The 22,015-nt window shown below is 54.5% G+C and overlaps 2 protein-coding genes across 16 annotated transcripts in view; one reads left to right on the top strand and one right to left on the bottom strand.

The window, feature by feature from the left end:
- Positions 1-1,982: 1,982 nt before the first annotated feature.
- Positions 1,983-21,946, top strand: BID (BH3 interacting domain death agonist). 7 transcript variants are annotated; one of them, XM_030834871.3, is made up of 6 exons: positions 1,997-2,098; positions 13,685-13,746; positions 17,064-17,289; positions 19,478-19,617; positions 20,302-20,514; positions 21,435-21,943. In XM_030834871.3, the coding sequence occupies exons 2-6, from the start codon at positions 13,735-13,737 to the stop codon at positions 21,444-21,446; spliced, it is 603 nt and encodes a 200-aa protein (XP_030690731.1). In that variant the 5' UTR covers positions 1,997-2,098; positions 13,685-13,734; the 3' UTR covers positions 21,447-21,943. The 7 variants fall into 7 exon arrangements, with proteins under 7 accessions (XP_060162647.1, XP_060162643.1, XP_060162648.1 ...); XM_060306663.2 differs by having other exon boundaries at positions 2,012-2,102; XM_060306660.2 differs by having other exon boundaries at positions 1,992-2,098; positions 13,685-17,289; positions 21,435-21,946.
- BCL2L13 (BCL2 like 13) overlaps positions 7,547-22,015 on the bottom strand; it is an 85,892-nt gene continuing 71,423 nt past the window's right edge. For 5 of the 9 annotated variants that reach the window (XM_060306658.2, XM_060306651.2, XM_060306655.2 and 2 more), the window contains 4 exons: positions 21,675-21,821; positions 20,889-20,984; positions 9,778-9,895; positions 8,264-9,109 (listed from right to left, as the gene is read on the bottom strand). The gene's annotated coding sequence lies outside the window, so the exon portion shown is untranslated. Of the gene's footprint in view, positions 8,235-8,263; positions 9,110-9,777; positions 12,371-20,888; positions 20,985-21,674; positions 21,822-22,015 lie in introns of those variants that run through there. The other 4 variants (XM_060306656.2, XM_060306657.2, XM_070046570.1 and 1 more) reach the window with 4 other exon arrangements.

The following is a 22,015-nucleotide window of genomic DNA, read 5'->3' as shown; positions in this document are numbered from 1 at the left end:
AACACCTGACTTTTTTTTTTTAACACCTGACATTTTACAGCAGGAGGGAAGATACTGGAGCCAAGGTGGCAGGGAGAGAGCGGTTAGGAGGCAGCTGCCCTGACGGGAGGAGGGGCAGCTTGGACCCTGCGCAGGTGGGAGCTGCCGGGATGCTTGGACATGGCTGGCGGGAGTGCGGAACGGCACAGCCACTCTGGAAAACCGACAGTTTCTGATAAAATTAAACATTCCCCAGCACTATGCCCCAGCAGCCCCACTCCTAGGTATGAGACTGAAGAGGAGTGAGGACACGCATCTACAAAAAGGTTGGCAGGACAGTGTTCACAGCAGGACTACTGTGACTGCCATCTGGGGAACATGGTGTTGCTGCCGGAGCCACAGCAGCCCTTCACGGCCCAGGAGGCTGTGATGTGGAAAGTGAAATCACAGTCAGAGGTCTGTGTAAAAAGGCAGAGACTCATGTCATCCATCACCCAAGTTTAGCGGTCAGAAGCTGTGAGAGTAAGAGGAGAGTTGGGTGGTGCTGAGGCTGGAAGGATTACTGGCTCGATGCATTGGTTTGAAGTTAAACTCCTCCTGACAAGACCACAGTGAGAGCCTGGGAGCAGCTTTTAGGCAGCATGATTTGGCCTGGCTGGTCCACATAGGGTACTGGCAACGCATTTGTGGTCCTAGAGATGAACTTACGGCTCTAGAGTGTGGGTGCGGGGGGGTAGGGGCTGATGGCTTATGCAGGCGGCCTCAGCGGCCAGGTGAGGATTTCTGTCCCTGGCCATTGCAGGGAGAGAGTGATGAGCTGGGACCCCTGATGGGTGGCTGGCCCTGTTGTGCCTTCACACCAGTCATGTGTCTGTTGGGATGAACCTGCTCTCGTTCAGATTTTCTAGATTGTCCCTGTTCATACTTCCTTCAGTGCTGCACACAAAAGCCAAAACTTTCACTTAAAGTTAGGTGTGAGACAAAGTTGGACTCTTGCAGTGGAAATTGGCAGCTCCATCCTTTCCTTGCAGGGCTGTGAAATCAGTCCCTCACTCTCTCTCTCTTGTTTTGACTGCCAGGAGCCCCATTTAAAAGTACTTGCTGTTTAATACTTTTATCACTTGGATATGCAGCTCTGATAAAGAAATCAAGTTGGGACACAGACAGATAACACTGCCTAGATTTAAAAACTGTTCCCTCAGTGGCCTCTGCAGGGGCACGTGGTTCCCAGTTCCCATGATGTGATCTTTATTACATAGTTTTTTTTTTTTTAATTAATTTATTTTTGGCTGTGTTGGGTCTTCGTTGCTACACGCGGGCTTTTCTCTAGTTGCGGAGTGGAGGCTACTCTTTGTTGCGGTGCACGGGCTTCTCATTGCGGTGGCTTCTCTTGTTGCAGAGCACAGGCTCTAGGCACGCGGGCTTCAGTAGTTGTGGCATGCGGGCTCTAGAACGCAGGCTCAGTAGTTGTGGTGCACGGGCTTAGTTGCACCGCGGCATGTGGGATCTTCCCGGACTAGGGCTCGAACCCGTATTCCCTGCACTGGCAGGCGGATTCTTAACCACTGCGCCACCAGTGAAGTCCCTATTACATAGTTTTTATTCACTGTAAAATTGGTGCCACAGTTATTTAAGAAAAATTGGAAAGTACAAAAAAGTAGAAAATCCTGCGATTTTATCATTTCACTGTAACCAGCCCATGGTTTCTGGTTATATTTCTTTCCGGTCTTTTTTCTTCTTTTTAAAATTCGGTTTCTATTCCTGAGTTCGCGTGTAGCGACTGCCCTGGTCCCTGGAGGCCTCTGTTCCTGCTTCTCCGCGCGCGGCCTCCAGGGACCTGGCGAGGGGCGGGGCCTGGAGGTGGGCCTGGGGCGGAGCCTTGTCGGGGTGCGGCCGGGAAGGGGCGGGGCCGCAGCAAGGTTGAGGAAATGATGGGGTGGGGGCGTGGCCGGGGCGGGGCGCCCGTGGCCGGCAGTGAGGGGGCGGAGCCTTGTCGGGGCGGGGCGGGAGCGACAGGAAGTGGGCATGCGGCGGCTGCGCGCTCCGCCCCCGGAATGTCGGCTTTTTCCCGCCCGAGCCCTGTGCGCAGCCGTCTCGCCGCCTGCCGCCGCCGTGGGAAGTGAGTGAGTACCCCCCGGCGTCCCCAGTCCCAGTGCCCTCCATCCCTGGGCCGTCCCCCCCGCCCCCGCGCGCTCCGTCCCGCTGCTCCCTCCGCGTGAGGCAGACGCGGGTGCGGGCCCTGGCGCCTCCCCGGCTCGCGCTGCCCTGAACACGCTGCGGGCGGCGGAAGTGGATTGTTGAGTGACTTAGTGACCGGAAACCCCGAGAGTTCCGAGACCCTCAGCCAGCAGGCCGGGCGCGGGGCGTGGGGCGCGTTTCTTTCATCCAGCGAGCGGGACACGCTGCGCTGCGGGGGTGGGATGGCCCTCACGGGAGAGGGGGTGGTCTTCACTGAGGGGGCCTCACCCCTGAGACCCTTTCGGGCGACTCCGCCCCGGCCATGCCCCTCCTGCGGGTCTGTCTGCTGCCCAGGCCTCCGTCGGCGGCCTCAGCAGGGGCACGTGGTTCCCAGTCCCATCCCACCCGTCGGGACAAAGGCAGATCGGGCTGGGGGCTCTCCTGGGCCCGGGTCCCTGCCATCTCCGGGCAAACCCTGAGCCCGCCGGGAGCCACGGGTGACTGTCCCTGGAAGAGGGTCTGCGCTCGAGCTGGGGGAGGGTGGGAGGAGCCCTCCGGCAGCAAGGGTTGAGCTGGCTCTAGGAAGGCACCGCGGGGAAGAGGATGGGGCGGCCCGCGGGGCGGCTTCTGGACTCCTGCCGCGAGGGAGGAGCGCAGCGCACAGGGGCAGCCTTAACGCTGGGGTCCAAGGACGGACTTCTCTGGGCTGCGCCCAGAGAAGGCTCCGCGGGACAGGGTGCTGTGTGGTGGGAATGGCGACGTCGGGACACCGGGATGCAGGCTTTGGAGCAGAGAGCTGCCGGAACAGGGGCTGGGTCCCGTAAGTCTTGTCTGAGGAGGTCAGGCCATCCGAGGTGGACTCTGAGGGGTGGATAGGAGCTTGCCAGCAGTGCGGGAGTGCTGGGGGAGGGTCCCCACTCCCGGGCCTTCGCAGACCCAGGACTGGAGGTCCCACTTACTGCAGATGCGAGCGGCCTGCCCGGAAGCCCCGGCACCCAGGGGCAAGGAGGAGGGGGACTGGCCTGGCGCTGCGGCCGCCTGCCTGTGGCGGGGGAGGGGTGGGGCCTGTGCTCCGATGGAGGAGCACGCGTCGTGCGCCGGTGCCCGGGACGCCGCGTCTGGACTGTCGGCCCTGAGAAGCCTCGCTCCAGAGCTGTGGCAGGTGCTTCTGTGGCTGCGCCTCTGGTGGCCGGATGTCAGGTGGGGGCTGTGGAGGGAGTGGAGGCCCGGAGTGCCCCCCACCCCGCTGGGCCTCCCTTACACAAGATCTGACAGCAGCACCTGGGCCCCCGGGGGTCACGCGTGTGCTCGCCCGAAGCACCCGCGGAGCTCACTGGGCGGGACACGCGGGCAGAGATTTGTGTCTGGACGAATGCTGATCCGAGACAAGACGCTTGAGTACCCTGCCGCCCCAGAGCCCCGGCTCTCCCTGCGGGGCTGCGCTGCCTGGGTTCCCGGCCGCCGCCCCACGTCTCAGCCCTGCTCCGCTGCACCTGTTAGACCCGCGGTGGTGGTGGGGAGGGCCTGGCCTTTCCGCAGACCCCTCCCTGCGGGCAGCCTTGGGGGCTGAGGGAAGCGTGGGGCGGTGCCCTGGACCCGCTCTGGACCTTTTCCCCAGTGCCCGACCCGGTCCTTTCCCTCCTTCCTCTCCCTCCCTCCTCTTCCTGCCTGTGATGGGCTGAATGGGGAAGTTTCCAGTGAACAGCAGACGTGATCATCTAGGTGAACCACAGAGCAACCACTTCCGCTGCAGACTGAGTTCTCGGTTGCCTTTTGTGTATTTGTGTCCAGGGTTCTAGAAGCCACCACTGGGACAATGAGGAAGTGGCTCGTTTGCAGTTATCCCCTTCCCTCAGTGTCCTGTCATCGCGGGCGGGGAGGAAACGAGTTCCCTCCGGGTCACAGAGCAGGTTGGAGAGGGGCTGGTCACCTTCAGGCACAGGAGTGCCGTGCGTCCCGGGGACCTTCTGCCGCGGTGGAAGGATGTGGCGGCCGGGAGCGTGGCTACCACGCGTGGCGGAGGGCTCTTCCGGGGCCAGGGGTCCGGGTCACCAGGAGGGCCGTGGGACATCCCTTTTCTTCTCCCTGGCTCCAAGGCAAGGGAGGTTGTTGGGACAGAGGCCCACCTCGACGCCCTGGAGCAGCCCCCCGGGACACGGCCCCTGCGGGCCGTCTTGCTGCACCCTGTGTGCACACACCTCTCGGCCAGGGCCTGTGCAGGTCGGGCGGCGGTGGACGAGGACACTGGGACTCGGAGGCTTTCTGCACTGGGGGTGGGTTTCACTTCTGGGGCTTGTGTGACGGGGTGGCTCCCCCTCTTTATTCCACCCTCCCTTGGGCTGCTTTTTTTTTTAAAACCTCTTTATTGAGATATTTCACATACCATAAAATCTGCCCATTTAACGTGGTTTCCAGTTTACTGTCAGAGCTGTGCAGCCATCACCACAGTCTAATTTTAGAGCCTCTCAACAGCCCCCAGAGAAGCCACGCACATTATCAGTCACCCCCAGTCCCCTTATCCCCACAGCCCCAGGTGACCCTTGTCTACTTCTTTCTCTATGGAGTTGCCTATTCTGGGAAGTTCATATAAATGGAATCATGCAGTCTGTGGTTTTCTGTGACTAGATTGTTTTCACTCAGCATAATGTTTCAGAGTTCATCCATGTTGTCGCCTGTATCAGAATTTCATTCCCTTTTATGGCCAAATAATACTCCATTTTATGGATCTACTCCATTTTCCTTATCCATTCACCAGTTGATAGACATTCGGCTTTTTGCTACCTCGAATAATGTCACGATGAACATTCGTGTACAAGTTTCTGTGTGGACGTGTGTTTTCATTTCTCTTGTATATATGCATGCCTAGGAGTGGAATTGCTGGGTCTTGTGATACCTCTGTTTAGCATTCTGAAGAGCTGCAGAACTGTTTTCCAAAGTGGCTGCGCTATCTTACATTCCCACCTGCACGGTATGAGGCTCCCGGCTTCTCCACATCCTCGCTACCACTTGCTATTATCCTTTTGGTTCTAGCCGTCCTCGTGGGTGTGAAGGGGTATCTCACTGTGGGTTTTTTTCCTTTCTTTCTTTTTTTGGGGGCCGCGCCGCACACGTGGCTTGTGGGGAGCTTAGTTCCCCAACCCGGGATTGAACCTGAGCCCTCAACAGTGAGAGTGCAGAGTCCTAACCACTGGACCGCCAGGGAATTCCCCTCTCATTTTGGTTTTGATTAGCATTTCCGTAGTGGTTAATGATGTTGAGCGTCTTTTCATATGCCTGTTGACCATTTGTATATCTTTGGATCCTATTAAAATCTTTTGCCCAATTTTTAACTGGGTTGTCTTTTTATTGTTGTTAACAAGAATTCTTTGTATTTTCTGGGTACACGTCCCTTGTCTGGCAAATGATTCGCGAGCACTTTTTCCCGTTCTGTGCGTTGTGTTTTCACTGATCGTTTCCTTTGAAGCACAAAGGTTTTTAATTTTCAAGAAGTCCAGTTTATCTTTTTCTTTCTTGTATAACTTGTTCTTTTGGTGTCATATCTAAGAAATCACTGCCTCTCCCCAGGTCATAAAGTTTTATTCCTTTGTTCTCTTCTAAGAGTTTTTTTTTAAAATGGTTTTAGCTCTTATATTTAGGCCTATGACATGTTTTGAGTTAGTTTTTGTATATGATATGAGGTAGGGGCCCAAATTCATGCTTTCGCCCCTGTGATACCAGCTGTCCCAGCACCACTTGCTGACAAGCCTGTTCTTTACCCTGTCTTGGCCCCTTTGTCAGAGGTCGATGAACCATAAATATTAGGGTTTATTTACGGACTGTCATTTCTTGTCCATTGATCTGTGAGGTTATCCTTTGCCAGTACCACATTGTCTCAGTTACTGTAGGTCAGTCATAAGTTGTGAAGTTGGGGAGCGTGAGTCCCGCCAGTTTTGTTCTTTTTGACTTTGGCTATTCTGTGCCCCTTGCATTTCCTCATGAAACGGGAGCCATTTGTCACTTTCTGCGGAAAAGCCAGCTGGGAGCCTGAGGGTAATTGTGTTGAGTCCGTGGGTGTCTGTGGGGGGCTCCCACTGGCGGAATGGAATACACCTTCCAGTCCATGGACAGGAACGATTCCATTTATTTAGATCTTTACTTTCCTTCCACGATGTTCATAGTTTTTGCTGTACAAGTCTTACATATCTTCTGTGCAGTGTATTCCGAAGTACCTCATTTCTCTTGATGCTGCTCTGTTTCTCGTTTCATATTTGGGTTGTTTATTGCGGGCATGTAGAGGTACAACAGATCTTGCAGAGATTGTGTCCTGCAGCGCTGGTGAACTCATTTATTACTGCCAGGGGTGTTTTAGTGGATTCCTTGGGCTTTCCCATATGTAAGGTCATGTCATATCAGTATCTTAAAGTCTCTCAGTTGCTCCCAGTGTGTGCAGCCAAGATTGAAAGCCAGTGGTTCCCAGGCCTGTGGGATGGAGGGGAGGGCTGAGGAGCAGAGCAATCACTGGGGTTTCTGAGGAGGTGCCCAGCGTCTGGGGAGGCCTGAGGGACGGAGAGCTCGGTGCAGAGGAGCCAGAGAGACAGACCAGCGTCCACACTCCAGCTTCTGTCCTGGCGAATCCAGGTGGCAAGGGGCTGGAAGTGAGGCCACACTGTGTTCTGGGTGAGTGGCAGCTCCCACCCCGCCACGAATCGTCAGAAGGGGCCCACGTGGACACTGGCCTGGGCCTCCTGTGGCTCTGCGTTGACCCTGTTCACCCGCTTCGGGGGAAGGACTGTCTACGTGACCTCAGCAGACCTGGCGGGCGCCTTAGAAATCCACGTTATCTAGAAACTGGTTGTATCATCTATCTTACTGGTTCCCTTATTAATTAATGAGCTAATAATTAAAATCTTGGACATGTGTTCATTTTATTGTTTTGTATTTGTATGAAAGTCATGGTTTCTCCCTTTTCTTTGGCTGGCAGTTTTGGAGCCGTCCCTGGAAGCGTGCCGGTGGGTCTCAGCCCCCAGAGGCCACGTCTCAGGGCCAGTGGAATGGCTCCCTCTGTCCTGTGTTTGGCTGGGTTTTGCGTTTGCACATGTGCACCAGTTACTCCTTTGGTGCCTTTGCTGACTGTGGTCCTTGTGGGCAGGTGTCAGAGGTCTACTCTGTGTTGAGCGGGAGAGGACAGAGAATCTGGGTGGTCAGACGGTGGTTTGCGTCCTTGGTCTCTTTTGAGCTCAGTTCAGAATTTTTATTTATTTATTTATTTATTTTACATCTTTATTGGAGTATAATTGCTTTACAATGGTGTGTTAGTTTCTGCTTCATAACAAAGTGAATCAGTTATACATATACATATGTTCCCATATCTCTTCCCTCTTGCATCTCCCTCCCTCCCACCCTCCCTATTTTGTGCCACCATGGAGAACCACTCCTTGGCATCCGGACCCGTGAGCCTTGGTGTTTCTGTGTTTACTCTTGACCTGGCCCTGAAGTTGTGGGACCGACGCCGTGTGCCCTGTGGGTCTGTAGTTCAGCAAGGCCTTGGCCTCTTGGCGTGTAAATGTGCAAAACGTTTTCTCATCATTAGGCAGTTAGGTTGTGAAGTGTCTCAGATTGGAGGAACTCTGTTCTCATTGGCTTGTGGACCTAAATAAATGCTTATATAAATATTTCTAAAATTTCCAGAAAATCTGGAAATCTTGTTTCTAATAATTTAAACGTATTAGACTTTAAAAAAATTTTAAATGCACAGAAAGAAACTCAAATTTTATTTATTTATTTATTTTTGGCTGCGTTGGGTCTTCGTTGCTGTGCGCGGACTTTCTCTAGTTGCGGCGAGAGGGGGCTACTCTTCGTTATGGTGCGCGGGCTTCTCATTGCGGTGGCTTCTCTTGTTGCGGAGTGCAAGCTTCAGTAGTTGTGGCACGCGGGCTCAGCAGTTGTGGCACGTGGGCTCAGTAGTCGTGGCTCACGGGCTCTAGAGCGCAGGCTCAGTAGTTGTGGCGCACGGGCTTAGTTGGTCCGCAGCATGTGGGATCTTCCCATACCAGGGCTTGAACCCGTGTCCCCTGCATTGGCAGGCGGATTCTTAACCACTGCGCCACCAAGGAAGTCCAAACTCAGAAACGTTTTAAGAATACAGGTTTACAAACAGACTCACAGGTACAGAGAGAACAAACCAGTAGCTACCAGAGGGAGAGGGAAGGGGGAGGGGCAAGACGGGGAGGGGATTAAGAGGTACAAACTACTATGTATAAAATAAATAATCTACAAGGGTAATATTGTACACCACAGGGAATACAGCCAATATTTTATAATAACTATAAATGGAGTATAACCTTTAAAAATTGTGAATCACTATGTTGTACACCTGTAACCTGTACATCAACTGTATCACAAAAAAGAATGCAGGTTCACATAATTAAGATAAATCTTTGGCAAATGAGGATAAATTAATAATTTGGGGTTTTAAAAAGCTGTGTCTTTTCTCTGATTTATCAGTATTATACTTAATATTGATTACATGTAATAATCAATATATCAATATAACATTGATACAATACATTTTATTGTAATTGGTTTCCCCCCGAACTTCTACAGGTTTACTTATCAAATCAGCTAATATTACTCTTACATGATGTTTAAAGTTAAGAGAAATGTAAATTTGTTTTCAACTAAGTCGAATAGAATTCTGACGTTGTTTTTACTTTAACAGTATTCCAGGGTACGGCTTGGACGCACATTAAATTGAGTTAATGATGGCAATCACTGTCTACCTAGGTAATTTCTAAGTAAGACAGGATACCGAAGCACTGCGTACCAGGTGTAAGTTCAAGTGTTTTCAGTGTCCTCAGCAGAGGCTTCGTCTCTGGCTGGTGTCGCTCAGCGTGTCTGCACTGTGGGGACGCCCAGGGCACGTGTGCTGCTGGAGATAGCGTCTGAGTTGTGTGACACCCGGGCACCTGGTTTTCTGTGAAGGAAGGTCAGTCACTTGGGTTGAGTCTTAATTAAAATGGATGACAGAGAAAAACTGTTTTATATGTGCTTTTATTTTCAAGGAAAGGGGGTCTTCACACCCCCCCTCAAACTTTTTGGTCTCTCTTTTACACATAAAAATTACTGAGGACCCTGAAAAGCTTTTGATTAAGTGGTTTTTATCTATTTTCTGTGTGAGAAAGTAAGACTGGAGAAAATTTTCAAATATTGTTGATTTGTTTGAAAATATCAATGCCTGTTGCTTCACGAATATTTTTAAAAGATACTGTATTTTACAAAACAATGTTTTTAGTGAGAACATTGTTTCATGTTTTTGTAAATCTCTTAAATGTCTGAGTCTGAGAAGAAGCTATGAAATCTCACAGTTTTAGCAAAGTTTGCTTATTTTGATGGTCTTGCCTCCTTTACTGTCAAAACGAGTTTTTTTGGTTTTGTTTTGTTTTTAATTGTTTATTTTTGGCCGCACCGCGGAGCTTGTGGAACCTTAGTTCCCCGACCAGGGATCAAACCCACACCCCCTGCAGTGGAAGCACGGTGTCCTAACCACTGGAGCGCCAGGGAAGTCCCCAAAACAATAATTTTTGATGCTTTATGTTTTAAGGGGAAAAACAGCCCCACAAAGAACAAAGGTTGATCACTTACGAGGAGCTTAAGGTTTTCTTAGTTTCGTTCATTGATAACCATGTCCTGTTTCTCAGGCATCCATGACCCCATCTTAAGTGCCCAAGTGGACTCTGACAGAGCTTCCAAAGGTTGGACCCTGAATTTAGAAAAAAAAATGTTTTCAGGATATCTTTGACACCTAAAACTAGTATTGAGACTTCCCAGAGTGCCCTTGGAGAATCCCACGGGCCGCCTGCCTTATACTCATAGAGAGCGATTATGCAGTCAGTCAGATCTGGCCGAGGTGCCACTGTTGTGAGGCTGCTTTGGTTATGTTTACAGGAAACCGCCACTCACTGAAATGTTCCAGAAGCGGTGTGCCATATGGGGACGCCTTCATTCTCAGGGGAAACACTGATCGTGGTCTTTTTTTTTTTTTTTTCAGTACGCGGGCCTCTCACTGTTGTGGCCTCTCCCGTTGCGGAGCACAGGCTCCGGACGCGCAGGCTCAGTGGCCATGGCTCACGGGCCCAGCCACTCCGCGGCATGTGGGCTCTTCCCGGACCGGGGCACGAACCCGTGTCCCCCGCATCGGCAGGCAGACTCTCAACCACTGCGCCACCAGGGAAGCCCTGATCACGTTTTTTAACGTACTGTACCCCAAAAGAGAATCTGACCCCTTCCGTTCTGATGTTGTCAGTTAGAGAAACACATGAATCACCCCCGGCAGCCTGTGCCCTCTGGGGATGAGTTGGGGCTTTTCGTGTGTGTCCTCAGCAAAGAAGGACGGAATCAGAGACTTGTGGAGAGGACTGATACTAGGTACTTTGAACTAGTGAAACTTCACAAACAGACGTTTGTGTTCTCCTGGTTTGTGTTCTCCTGGTTTCAACAACTCAGAGCTTCGCCGGGTGCAGGTCAGGGTTTCCAGGCTCTTCTGGGTGCAGACGGCGTGGGCGCAGCTGCTGGGACCCACAGACCAAGGTGGGAAACTGGTGGTTTGCTCGGAATATTGCTGACGTTTCCATTTCTGTTTTCTAGACACACGAAACTTTCTCTTTCTTCAACTGTCTGTAACCCATAAAAACCTGGTAGACGGAAATGACAACTAGTTCTTCCTGACAGAATTCTTGCCAAGTTTCCTCATTTTGTGTGATGGTACCGCTATTTGCATAGGTTCAAAAAGACGACTCTGTGGGGGGTGTTTTCTTTCAAACTTTATTGTGGTAAAATAGATTAAAATTTTACCGTTTTAATCAGTTTAAGTGTACAGCTCAGTGGCGTTAATAGGAATTAATAATTCTCTAGAAAACAGGCACAACTTCTCATGTAAGTGGGGCAAGACGGTGTGTGTCCTCCTGCGTCTGGCTTGTTTTGTTCGGTGTAACATCCTCAGGGTTCCTCCACATTGTCGCAGGCGCCAGAATCTCCTTCTTTGTTGTGTGTGTGGTTAAATATTTATACATAAACTTTTCCACTGTAACCACTTCCGAATGTGCCCCGCACTGAGATGCCACCACCCCCGTCCTCTCCAGGACCCTCGCATCTCCCCGCCCCGGGCCAACAGTCCACTTTCCAGCAGAGAAGCAGCTGCCCTTGTGCGTCTGGCTCGTGTCACTCAGCTCAGGGCCCTCAGGCTCCTCCCTGTGCAGCAGGTGCCATAGCCTCCTCTCTGAGGCCGAACGAGACTCACCGCGGGATGGACACTGCGTCCACCCGCTCACCCATCAGTGGGTGTGGCGCTGTCACCACCTGTGCTGTTGTGAGTGACGCAGCCAGGAGGATAGGTGTGCACGTACCCGGAAGCAGAGTTACTAGAACAAAGGTAATTCTGTGTATAAGTTGGTGAGAAACTGCCTACTGTCCTTTGTTCTTTTTACCAGGATGTAATATAATTGGACAACTTGAGCGCCTTCCTCAGAACGTCCTATTTCTGAATGATGCTTGTGTGATCGACTGTGACAGGCCACTTGTCACAGAACTGAGCTGCCTGTAGGGAGTGAAGGCTACAGAGCCTCCCAGGAAAGCCAGTCTGGCCCTGGGGTCCCCGCCCTCCGTGATGGGAAGGTCGCTTCCTGCAGGCCAGGGAATCTGAGATAAGTGGGGACCCGAGTAAGAGAGGCTGGGACTGAATATATGAGTGGACGATGGCAGAGCAGCCTGCCCGGCCCCTTCCCCCAGCCCCCCCCAGTGACCACCAGCCCGGAGGTCAAGTCAGAGTGCTCTCTGGGACAGTCCAGGGACCTAAAAATAACTTCAGGACTCGATTGATACCCGACAGCTTCTCTCCTTTCTGTTTGTGCCTCCAACGTGGGGCGACACAGAGGACACCATCGCACAGGGAGCCACGGCCAGCGGGCCCCCTGCTTCCCCCGCGGCCTCCTCTGCAAAGCTCCCCACCCACTGCCTGCATTTGAGTCTCTGCCACGTGCAAGTGTCTGGATCCGTGGCCCCTGTTCCCCTGGCTGGGCTTCCTTTTCTCCGCACACATATAGAGGGGCCACAGGTGGAGCCTGTGAACTTGCTTGGCCTGGCGCTCCTGCCCGCCCTCGGGGTAGCAGAGTCCAGCCTGAGCTTCCTGGTGAGAATTTCCAGACAGAAGCTGATCTTGTGGCTTTAGTCGTCGTTTAATCTGAATTTGAAAAAGAAACCTAGGAGGCATGGCTCGTTAATTAACATTCTTATGAGACCCGCCCTGTTTGTGTGTGTCAAAGAATAATCTTTGAGATCATTACCAGTCCGGAGACTGTCAGGAAATCTGTGAAAGACTTTGAAATGGGCAGAAAACCTGGATATTCTGGCCAGCTCACCCTTTTCTTGTCTTTGAGCTATTTTACGCCTCTGTGAGCTGCAGAAAACGGATGCTGATGCAGGTGATTTGTCCATAGAAATACAGGTGCTCTGCCGTGGGTGCTTGTGTGCTGAGTGGTTTTAACATCTTTGTTTCCCCCATTAATCAGTTATATAAAATCTTTAGTAAGTGTTCATTTCAGAAGGAAAAAAGGAAATCCACCTTCTCCAAACCCACTGTCTTTCTGAGGAAAACACCGGGGCCCAGCCATCCTGCAGAGGCACTTTCTCCTGTGCATCCGTCCCGTCTGGGTCAGCATCCGTGTTCTGCTCTCATTCTATATCCTTACATATAGAGGGAGAGCTATAAAGACATGTATGCACAGGTGACCTTCGAACAACAAAGGTTTGAACTGCATGGGCCCCCCTTCTGTGGGGATGTTTTCCACTAGTAAATGCCCCACGGGCTGCTGTTGGTTGAATCGGAGAATGCAGATCGCGGATACAACTACATTCTACGCCCACTGACCCCCGCGTTGTTCAAGGGTCACTATGTAAAGGCATTAAAACATTTGGTGGAAGTATCTGTTGAGATGGGAAATGAGCACAGTGGATCAGGGCCGCGGGGACAGTGGGGAGGGCGGGCCCAGGCGGAAGGCAGATTTTATGTGAGTTACCCCTTGATGGCGGCCTCCCCGGTTTTCGGAAGCTCGTTCCTGAGAGGGTGTGGTGGAGGCTGAGGCTGTGACTGTGGACGTGGGTTGGCTTCTGCGGCCTTTCCCCCAGGGGCCTGCTCTGTGGCACATTGTCCTGCAGCTCTGCCTCCTGTCCTGGAGGCCCGTGGAGGCCCTCGGGCCAGCGTCCTGCTGCTTCCTGTCTGTCCCTCCAGTTCATCTGCGACCTTTGCATCCTGCCCGGTCCCAGGGTGGGCTCATCCGCTCCCGGTGGGTGGCCTGGGTCCTGGGGATGCAGGCCCCCAAGGCCCCCGCCCGCGCTCCCGGGGTGGTGGTGGGGGAAGCCTTGCCCTTTCTCCCTGGAGAGGAGCTGGTGGTTCTCTTTTTACCCCGTGTATTTCGGAACCGTATGGAAGTTCCAAATTTGACCGTTACTGCCCTACAAGGGGCCCTGCACCCACCCTGTGTGTGTCCTCTTCCAGGCTGCCGACCCGCACCCCTGTGAGCTGGAGCCCACGACGCTGCCTGGGCCATGGACTCGAAGGTCAGATGGGCGGTGGTCCTGGGGGTGTGGGCGGCGGAGCCTCGGATCCCAGCTCTCGGGAGCACAGGGCGGAAAACCCCCTTGTCCCCGCACCGCTTCCGCCCGCTCCTGTGCAGGACAGGCTCAGAGCTATAGCGTCGCCGAGGTCGCGTGGGCCAGTCCCCTGCCTCAGCAGGATGGGGCCTAAATGGCGCCTTGTGCTTTAAGCGAGTTTAAAAGAGAAAGTCGCGCCTGGCCCAGCAGAAGCTCTTCTTCACCTCCTTCCTGTCTTTGCCAGGCAGTGTGGCATCTTCGGGTGCCCAGCCCGGGGCCCTCCGTGTCGCCACCAGCCCCATGGGGGCGGCCGCGGGCCTGAGGACTTACTAGGTGGTTCACGAGCCTGGCCCGGTTTCTGCATCTCTGAGCAGACAGCGCCTGGGGGCTGGGTGTGCGCTTCTCAAACAACCCTCTGCAGGCCTGGGAGCCGTGTGGTTCCCAGCTTAGCAGCTCAGGAGAAACGTCAGCTACTTGAGCAGAAGAGGTTTCGGGCGCTGCCCAGGTGCCACTTCTCCTGATGACTTCAGTGGGAAAGGGCAGACACACTCCCAGGGCTTTGCTTTCCCCTTTCTTTCCTTCAAGCTGAGAAAACCGAGACACAGGCGTGCCCCACAGTCAGGTTCATGGTGAGACATCCAGCAGCTTCCTCTTCCCCCGTCAGAAATTTCACCCTGCTATAGATTTTCTTTTTTCCCTTTGATTTTGTTTCCAGGTTTTTTTTAAATTACAGTAAAATTTACCATTTTAACCTTTTATTTATTGATTGATTGGCTGTGCTGGGTCTTCGTTGTGGTGCATGGGCTTCTCATTGCAGTGCGCGGGCTTCTCTTGTTGTGGCGCATGGGCTCTAGGCGCGCGGGCTTCAGTAGCTGCAGCACGCGGGCTCAGCAGTTGTGGCTCGTGGGCTGTAGAGCGCAGGCTCAGTAGTTGTGGCGCACGGGCTTAGCTGCTCCACGGCATTTGGGATATTCCCAGACCAGGGCTTGAACCCGTGTCCCCTGCATTGGCAGGCGGATTCTTAACCACCGCGCCACCAGGGAAGTCCCCATTTTAACCTTTTTTAAGTGTCCGGCACAGTGGCATTAAGAGCACTCGCGTCGCTCTGCCACCGCCGCCCCCTTTTCTCTGCTTCAGGGACCACACAGATGAGAGGGATGGAGCAGTGCGTGTCCTCTTGTGTCTGCTGATATCACTGAGCATGATGGCTCGGTTTGGTTTTTTTTTTTTTACTGTTTGTATGGCGCTGTTCATCTATACTGTAGCATTCTTTGATTTTTTTTTGATATGTAGAAAATGAGATTGATTTTTTGTTTTGTTTTGTTTTTACTGTTTGTTTGGTGCTGTTTTCTCCAGGTTTGGACACCAGGATTAGTCTAGTTTATCACACACATTGGACAGCTTTCCATCGTTTTCTCTGCACGGGAACTGACTTTATAGCACGAGTTATTTTTGCCTCCTATAGATGAAATCTGTATTATGTCTGGCAAGATTTCCTAAGTCTTGATCATTTCTCTTGACATAACTTTTTCCTGTGACCTAAAAGGATAAACAGCTATCACATCTTCCCCCTTCTGAGACATCCATTTCAGCTTGTGTCACTCGTCCGTCCTTGGCTTGTCACCAGCCCTGCTTGTTCTTGGTGTTAAATACTGTTGGTCTTCTGGACCGGCTGCCTGTGTGGGAGTCCAGGCCAGCCTGTTCTTGACATGCTCAGAACGGAGTCTGTCCACACGCTTCCCAGCCGATGGCACTAAACACTTGGCTCCAGGACCTGAGCCCTCTCACACCGGATGCTCTCCTTCTCGCCTGGCCACTTCTGTTCTTTGTGTTTCAGGGGTCACTGCATCTGGGTTTGATACCTGACCTGGCGTAGCTGGTGGCAACCGCTGCTGCACGCCCAGACTTTGGACCCTGTTTACCAGCCTCTTGAAAAAGACGGTCTGGTTTGGTTCCCTGGGGCTGCAGTAGGGAAACCCCACCGGCTGGGTATTTTCCTGAAGTGTCTGGAGGCCACAAGTCTGGTATCAGGGTGTTGCAGGGTTGGTTCCTCTGGAGGCTCTGAGGAGTCTGCTCTGGCCTCTCCAGCTCCAGTCTCCGTCTGCACTGGCATCCGTGTGTGTGTCTGTAAGCCTGCCCCTTTCTCTTGTAAAGACATGGGTCATGGGATTAGGGCCCAGATCCAGGATGACCTGGCCTTAACGTGACATCTGCAAAGACCCCATTTCCAAATAAGGTCCTGCTCTCAGGTCCTGGCGGCCAGCACCTGGGCCTGTCTCTGGGGGACACGGTTCAACCGCAGCCCTGCCTCAGCCCCTCTTCTCTCCTGACCAGGACGTCTCCTGAGGTAGAGATGAAGCACATTCTTCAGTCTCTCAGCTGCCTTGTGCCACTGGCCTCACTGTAAAGGTTTAGTAGAGTAGAGCTTTTACATACATTTCCCCCTTTTAGGAGTAATTCTGGAGAAGCAAAGGCTGAATAGCAATACATAAGCACCTTATTTTATGCATTTCGTTGAAAACAATTTGTCCTCTAAAAACTGTCCTCTCAAAGTTTTCTGATTTTCCTAATCAATATTTTTCTAGTATTTTCTAATGAAAAACATTATGGCCTTAGAAGTCAATTTTACCTGCACCTTCATTTTCTCCCCGTGACTGCTCCCAGCCCAGGCCGTGTGTTTCGTGTGTATTGATCTGGGCGGTCTCGGCATCCTAGCCTCTCACGATGCCCTCTCATCCCAGGTCTGGGGGTGACCTGAGCACCCCTGGTCCTGCTCTGCACTTGCCTTCTTGTTGCCACGTGCAGTGGCCCTCCTGGTTCCCCCGTGCTGCTCGTGGGCTTGGCCAGGGGTTAATCTACCTGAGGTCAGCCAGGCCTGCCCAGAGGCAGGTGTTGCCTGTGGTCACTACTGCCCAGGCTGTATTGAAAATCTGCTTTTGCACAGCACCCTCCTGGGCCCACAAAGGACGTGATGGAAGAGGATGGGCTTCTACCTGCTGGATGCACTCCCAGTGAGCATGGGCTCTGGCTGGTAAAAGATACGCAGGGCCTGGCACAGGCGTGCAGAGCCAGCATGGCACCTAGACACATACGTGCCTGGCCGCCCTCCCCGGGCTGCACCAGCTGGCCGCCGGCAGATGGGTCACCTTCTGCAGGATTGGAGCTTTTCAGCATCTGTACATGGCCCTGCGGACTGGCAGGGTGTCCAGGCCCCGGGCCAGGGAGGCCATCGCGGGCCCGGCTGCCCGGCCTGGGGCCATGTTCCCACAGGACTCTCCTCTCAGGTCAGCAATGGCGCCAGCCCCCAGGATGAGCGCACCACAAGCCTGCTGGTGTTCAGCTTCCTCCAGAGCTGCCCGCACTCCCGTTGCCGCCAGGAGCTGGAGATGCTGGGCCACGAGCTGGAGATGCTGGGCCACAAGCTGTCCGTGCGCGCGGCCCACGACGACGAGCTGCAGACGGATGGCAACTGGTGCAGCCACTTCCGTCTTGAGGGGGTGGCAGAGACAGGTAGGCGCCGGGCCAGCCTCCGCGGCCCAGATGCTCAGGTCCACCCCGTGTCCAGCGGAGCAGGCCTCGCCGAGTCCAGGCAGTTGAAACCCACTCGGGCTCCTGAGGATTGTTTGCGTTTGTGCAGCGCCCGTGCTTTACTCCTGTGTATGTTATGGCCGTGACGATCTGCACGGTCACCAGGGCAGCGGGGACCTGGGGCTCTTTTATTGGGCCGGGCCGTCCTCCGTGTGTGGCTGATTCCAGGCGTGCGTCCTGTCCTCCCGGCCTCAGCTTTGGCCACCAGTGCTGCCGCCACGGAGGCCACTGGGAGCTGACGGCTGGGCGCCCCTCTGGCGGTGGGCCAGGCACAGCACCTCCTGGAGCTCCCTGAGGAATTCTCTTGGGTTCCTGAACCAGCCTGTGCTTTGGGGGCAGGCTCCCACGTGTTCCCGACGCGCCCGGGAGGCCTGGGCTGGAGTCTGCCGCCTGGAGGTGGGGGTCACTGACCTCTTGAGGCTGATCTGGCCTCTGGGCCGCCAGCTGTCTCAATTCAGGTAGCCAGCGGCGCAGCAGGGGGTCCCCACCAGCCAGGGTTGCCTTAGGCCCCCTTTGGGAAGGGGCAGGAGTAGCTCTGCTCTCAGATCTGCTGCCCCGGTGGCCCCCATCTGCACCAAGCGCCCCTCAGACCGTGGAGCCTCACTGGACGCACAGGGCAAGGTGGGCGCTCGGGTAGGAAGCGGTGTGTGGTCAGGAGCCTGAGGAGGTGTGGCCACAACGGGCACAACGGAGGCCTGGCCGCCACTTGTCGGTGGATTTGTTCGCTCGGCTGGACGGGAGGAGGTGGGAGAGCGGGGCCGTCGGGGGCTGTGTGGGAGGCGGGTGAGGACAAGCGCACGGGCCGGGCCGCGAAGGGGACCACGGGGGTGGAGCGTGGCCGGGCTGTCGACCCAGGTCTCGGAGGTCTTGGCAGGCGAGTGGTGACCTGTCCCCGAGCAGAGATGGGCGGGTAGTGGGAGGTTTTGGGGTGAGGAGGGCTCGTGTTGGGGTCACACGGACACGTCTCAGTGAGGTCAGGGCTGCAGCCAGGCCCACGGAACTCCACGGGCGCAGGGCTGTGCAGGCACTGCCGGCAGATTCCACCAACCACAGGTTGGAAATGCTTGGGGAAAAAAGTTCCCCAGAGCAAAAGTTGAATTTGCTGTGCAATGGCGTTGTATGAGGTGGAGGTGATCACGTGAGGGACGCCAGCCCCTGGAGTTTGGTGCCCGCAGGGGTCCTGGGCCGGCGCCCACCCAGACCCCGAGGGACAAGTGTGCAGGCAGCTAGGCGAGGTTGTTGGTCGGGGTCCAGACCACAAGGCGCGGCACTTGGACCCTCTGGTTTCCCAGCACGTGTAGACGTACGTGTACACTACACGGAGGTGTGTTCAGTGTGCAGTGGCGCTGTCTTAACAGCGTTCGTGCCTTAATTAAAAGGACTTCTTCATTGCTACATGCTAACCATTCTCTGAGCCTGCAGTGTGTTGAAGCAGTGACGTCACTGGTCACCATACAAATATATAATAATGAAAAAGTTTGAAATATTGCGAGAATTACCAAAATGTGACACAGAGACGACACAGAGTGAGCAAATGCTGTTGGAAAAACAATGCCAACAACTCTCTCAATGCAGGGCTGGCTGCCACATGCCTTTCACCTGTGTGATGGGCGGAAAGGGGCTGGAGGTGGGGCGAGTACACTTTTGTGCTGCGGGGAGAAGCAGCAAGGGGGCTGGTCACTCAGTGCCCTGGGTCCCCAGCTGCGTACCTGGGAGTCGGCCCACAGCTGGGAACCCCAGAGCCCATGGAAGCGTCTGTTCTGGGGAGGGGCTGAGATGGTGTCCAGGAAGGAAGAGCGTGGCATCTGGGGAGGGGTGGGGGGGGTGGGGAGGAGGCAGAGTCCAGGACGAGAGGCTGCGGAGCCTCTGTCCTGACCGCTTCCTCTGCCGACAGCCGTTGGACGCTGGGCTTCGAGCCCAGGTTGTGGCTACCCCGGCATCACAGGTCCTTCTCCCGCCCGGCCCCTGCGCCTGGACCCGTGTTCACACTGTCCTCACTGGGCTGTGGATGCAGGACCCACCCCTTTCCTGGAGCAGGAGCGGGGTGTGAGCGGGTCATCATCTGACACACACACCCCCCCCCCCCCCCCCCCGCCTTTCTGCACATTAGACTCTGAGACTCGGGAGGAAGTGGTCCGGGACATCGCCAGGCAGCTCGCCCAGATTGGGGACAGGATGGAGTGCAGCATCTGTCCGGGGCTGGTGGCTGGCCTGGCCGCGCAGTTCAGTAACTCGAGCCTGTCGGAGGAGGTGAGTGAGAAAACCCACGGGGCTTGTCCTCTGCCTCCTGGCAGACAGACCAGCGTCCAGGGAGGTGGCTCAGCTCGTGACTGCTGGAGAGAGAGCCAGCCTGGTGAACTGTCTCTCAAAAAGTCACTTGACAGCTGAAAACCTGAAGTCAGACTCGAGTTTGGGGACAGAGCCCCCCAAAGAAAGATTAACGAGACGGATGTGACTCTTCCTGAAACATGTTCCACTCCTCTGACCGCTGAGGTGGCGGGGCCCCGTGACCTAGAAACGCCCTCGGGCTGGGCCCGGCGGGTCGAGTCCTGCCTCCGGGAAGGCCCGTCTGTCAGGGAGCCTCCCTCTGAGCTTCGCTGGCCGGCGGATCAGACACAGGCTGATCGTGCCGTTCCTGCTGCCACGTGTTGGCGTGTGGAAGGTCCCTTCTGGTCTGGCGGTGCCTGAGGCCTCTCCTGGCAGGAGGTCCCCATCCCCCTCCCTGCTCCCATGTACCAGGCTGGACCCCTGGGCGGTGGCTGACCTTGATCTCAGGTGCCTCCAAGCAGGAGACGAGGACCCACCCGCGCGCGCGCGCGCGCGCGGTGGGGGGGGTGCCTCGCCTGCCCCCGGCTTTGCCTCCTCAGCTGTTTCCAGCACTTCCCTCCTCCCCGCAGGAGGCTGGTAACCACGCCTCTGCTTCCACCTGTGCAGGACAGGAGGCGGTGCCTGGCGGCCGCGCTGCAACAACTCACACAGCTCTACCCTGCGGATGTGGACCGCGAGAAGACCCTGCTCCTGCTGACCATGCTCGTGGCCAAAAAGGTGGCTGACCACTCGCCAGCTGTGCTCCAAAATGTCTTTCACACCACAGTGACCTTCATCAACCAGAACCTTCTCGCCTACGTGAGGAACTTAGTCCAAAACGTAAGAGCCAGTGGTGGTAGCTCCTGGGCTCTTAAGCCCCCTTGGTGTCCGCCTCTCCCCACCCCGGCCCCCTCTGAGCTCTGGGACCCTCGCTGCAGGGCTGCCTGCTGGGGACAGGCCCCAGGGGAGGTGGTCACGGCCCTTCCTGCTCAGGAGGAAAGGCTCGGTTCTGCGTCCGGGAGTCCGGTTGGTTCTGAGAGGAGCTGCTGTCACAGGGCAGCGGAGGCCGACTGTGCCCCCTTCACAGGCTTGTAAGAGCTGCTGGGGGGCGAGCAGGAGAGGGGGCCGGAGGGGCCCACGCTGGGCTTCCCCAGTCTGCTGTCAGCCTCACCTTGTCACAAAAAGGAGTAAAATTTAAATTAAAACATGCTTACCAAGGAGGGTGAGCGGTCAAAAGGGGGTACAAACTGTACACGTCTGTCCTCCACCCAGGATATTAGAAAGTCTGGTGCTTCCGTTTCGTAGACCACCTGGAAGGGAAAGTGGATGTATCTTATCTATAAATTTTGGGGTTTTATGTGTCGGGAGCATTGCTCAGGTGTCTGACCCTCTTAACATGTAGTCGATGAGCCTTAAAAGCATTCTCTCTGCGTGGCCTTCGGTTATACGGGCTTTTAAAAGTAAAAACCGGAGGGAGAACACAAACCCCAACTCGTTGCGAAACCAAGCTGAGCTGTTGTTGGAAGGAGATAAGCCTCTGTTAACAGCTTCCAGACACTGTGGGACTGAAACAGAACCTTGGTCCAGTCCTCTCACCCACTGAGATGCCTCTTGGCACCATAAGTGACTTGGTGAAAGCTGTGTTTGTTTGCAAAGCCCCAGCTGCACTTCTGCTGACTGTGGCCCTAGAGGCTCAGGTCTAGGGTCCTGGCTCAGGAGGGAGGCTGGCTAATCCCGGCTGTTGTCCTTTCTTGCTCCAGGAGATGGACTGAAGGGACGACTCAACAAAAGTACGACTGGTTACAACTTGAGATGGTGACAGCGGTGTAGCTGTCTCCACAGAGATGGAGCCTCGGCCACTTAAACGTGCTCAGAGAAGACAGGCACGAGGTGGCAGCTGTGTCTCACCATTTTAAAGCCAGAGACCATTTAGGAATTTCTTCATGTACGTGTGTGAGTGTTTCCCATCATCTACATCCATCCACACACTGTGCCTTTACCTAATGTCTGCTGGAAAGGTCCCCGCCGGAAAATCAGATCTAGAAGCAGATCGTGAGTTCCCTGGTGGTCCAGTGGTTAGGACTCCTCTGCGCTTCCACTGCAGGGACCAGGTCTGATCCCTGGTCGGGGAACTAAGATCCCACAAGCTGCAGCCAAAAAAGAAAAAAAGAACAACAAAATGAAAGCAGGTTGACAAATAAAAGGCAGAAGAAAAAGAACACACAATGTTTTTTTGTTTTTTAAAAAAACCCACTTGGGACTTTCCTGGCGGTCCAGTGGTTAAGACTCCGTGCTTCCACCGCAGGGGTGCAGGTTTGATCCCTGGTCAGAAAACCAAGAT

The sequence above is a fragment of the Globicephala melas genome, chromosome 10 (genome assembly GCF_963455315.2).
Source record: "Globicephala melas chromosome 10, mGloMel1.2, whole genome shotgun sequence".
Lineage (NCBI taxonomy): Eukaryota > Metazoa > Chordata > Mammalia > Artiodactyla > Delphinidae > Globicephala > Globicephala melas.
This window is presented reverse-complemented; position numbering and strand designations above follow the sequence as displayed.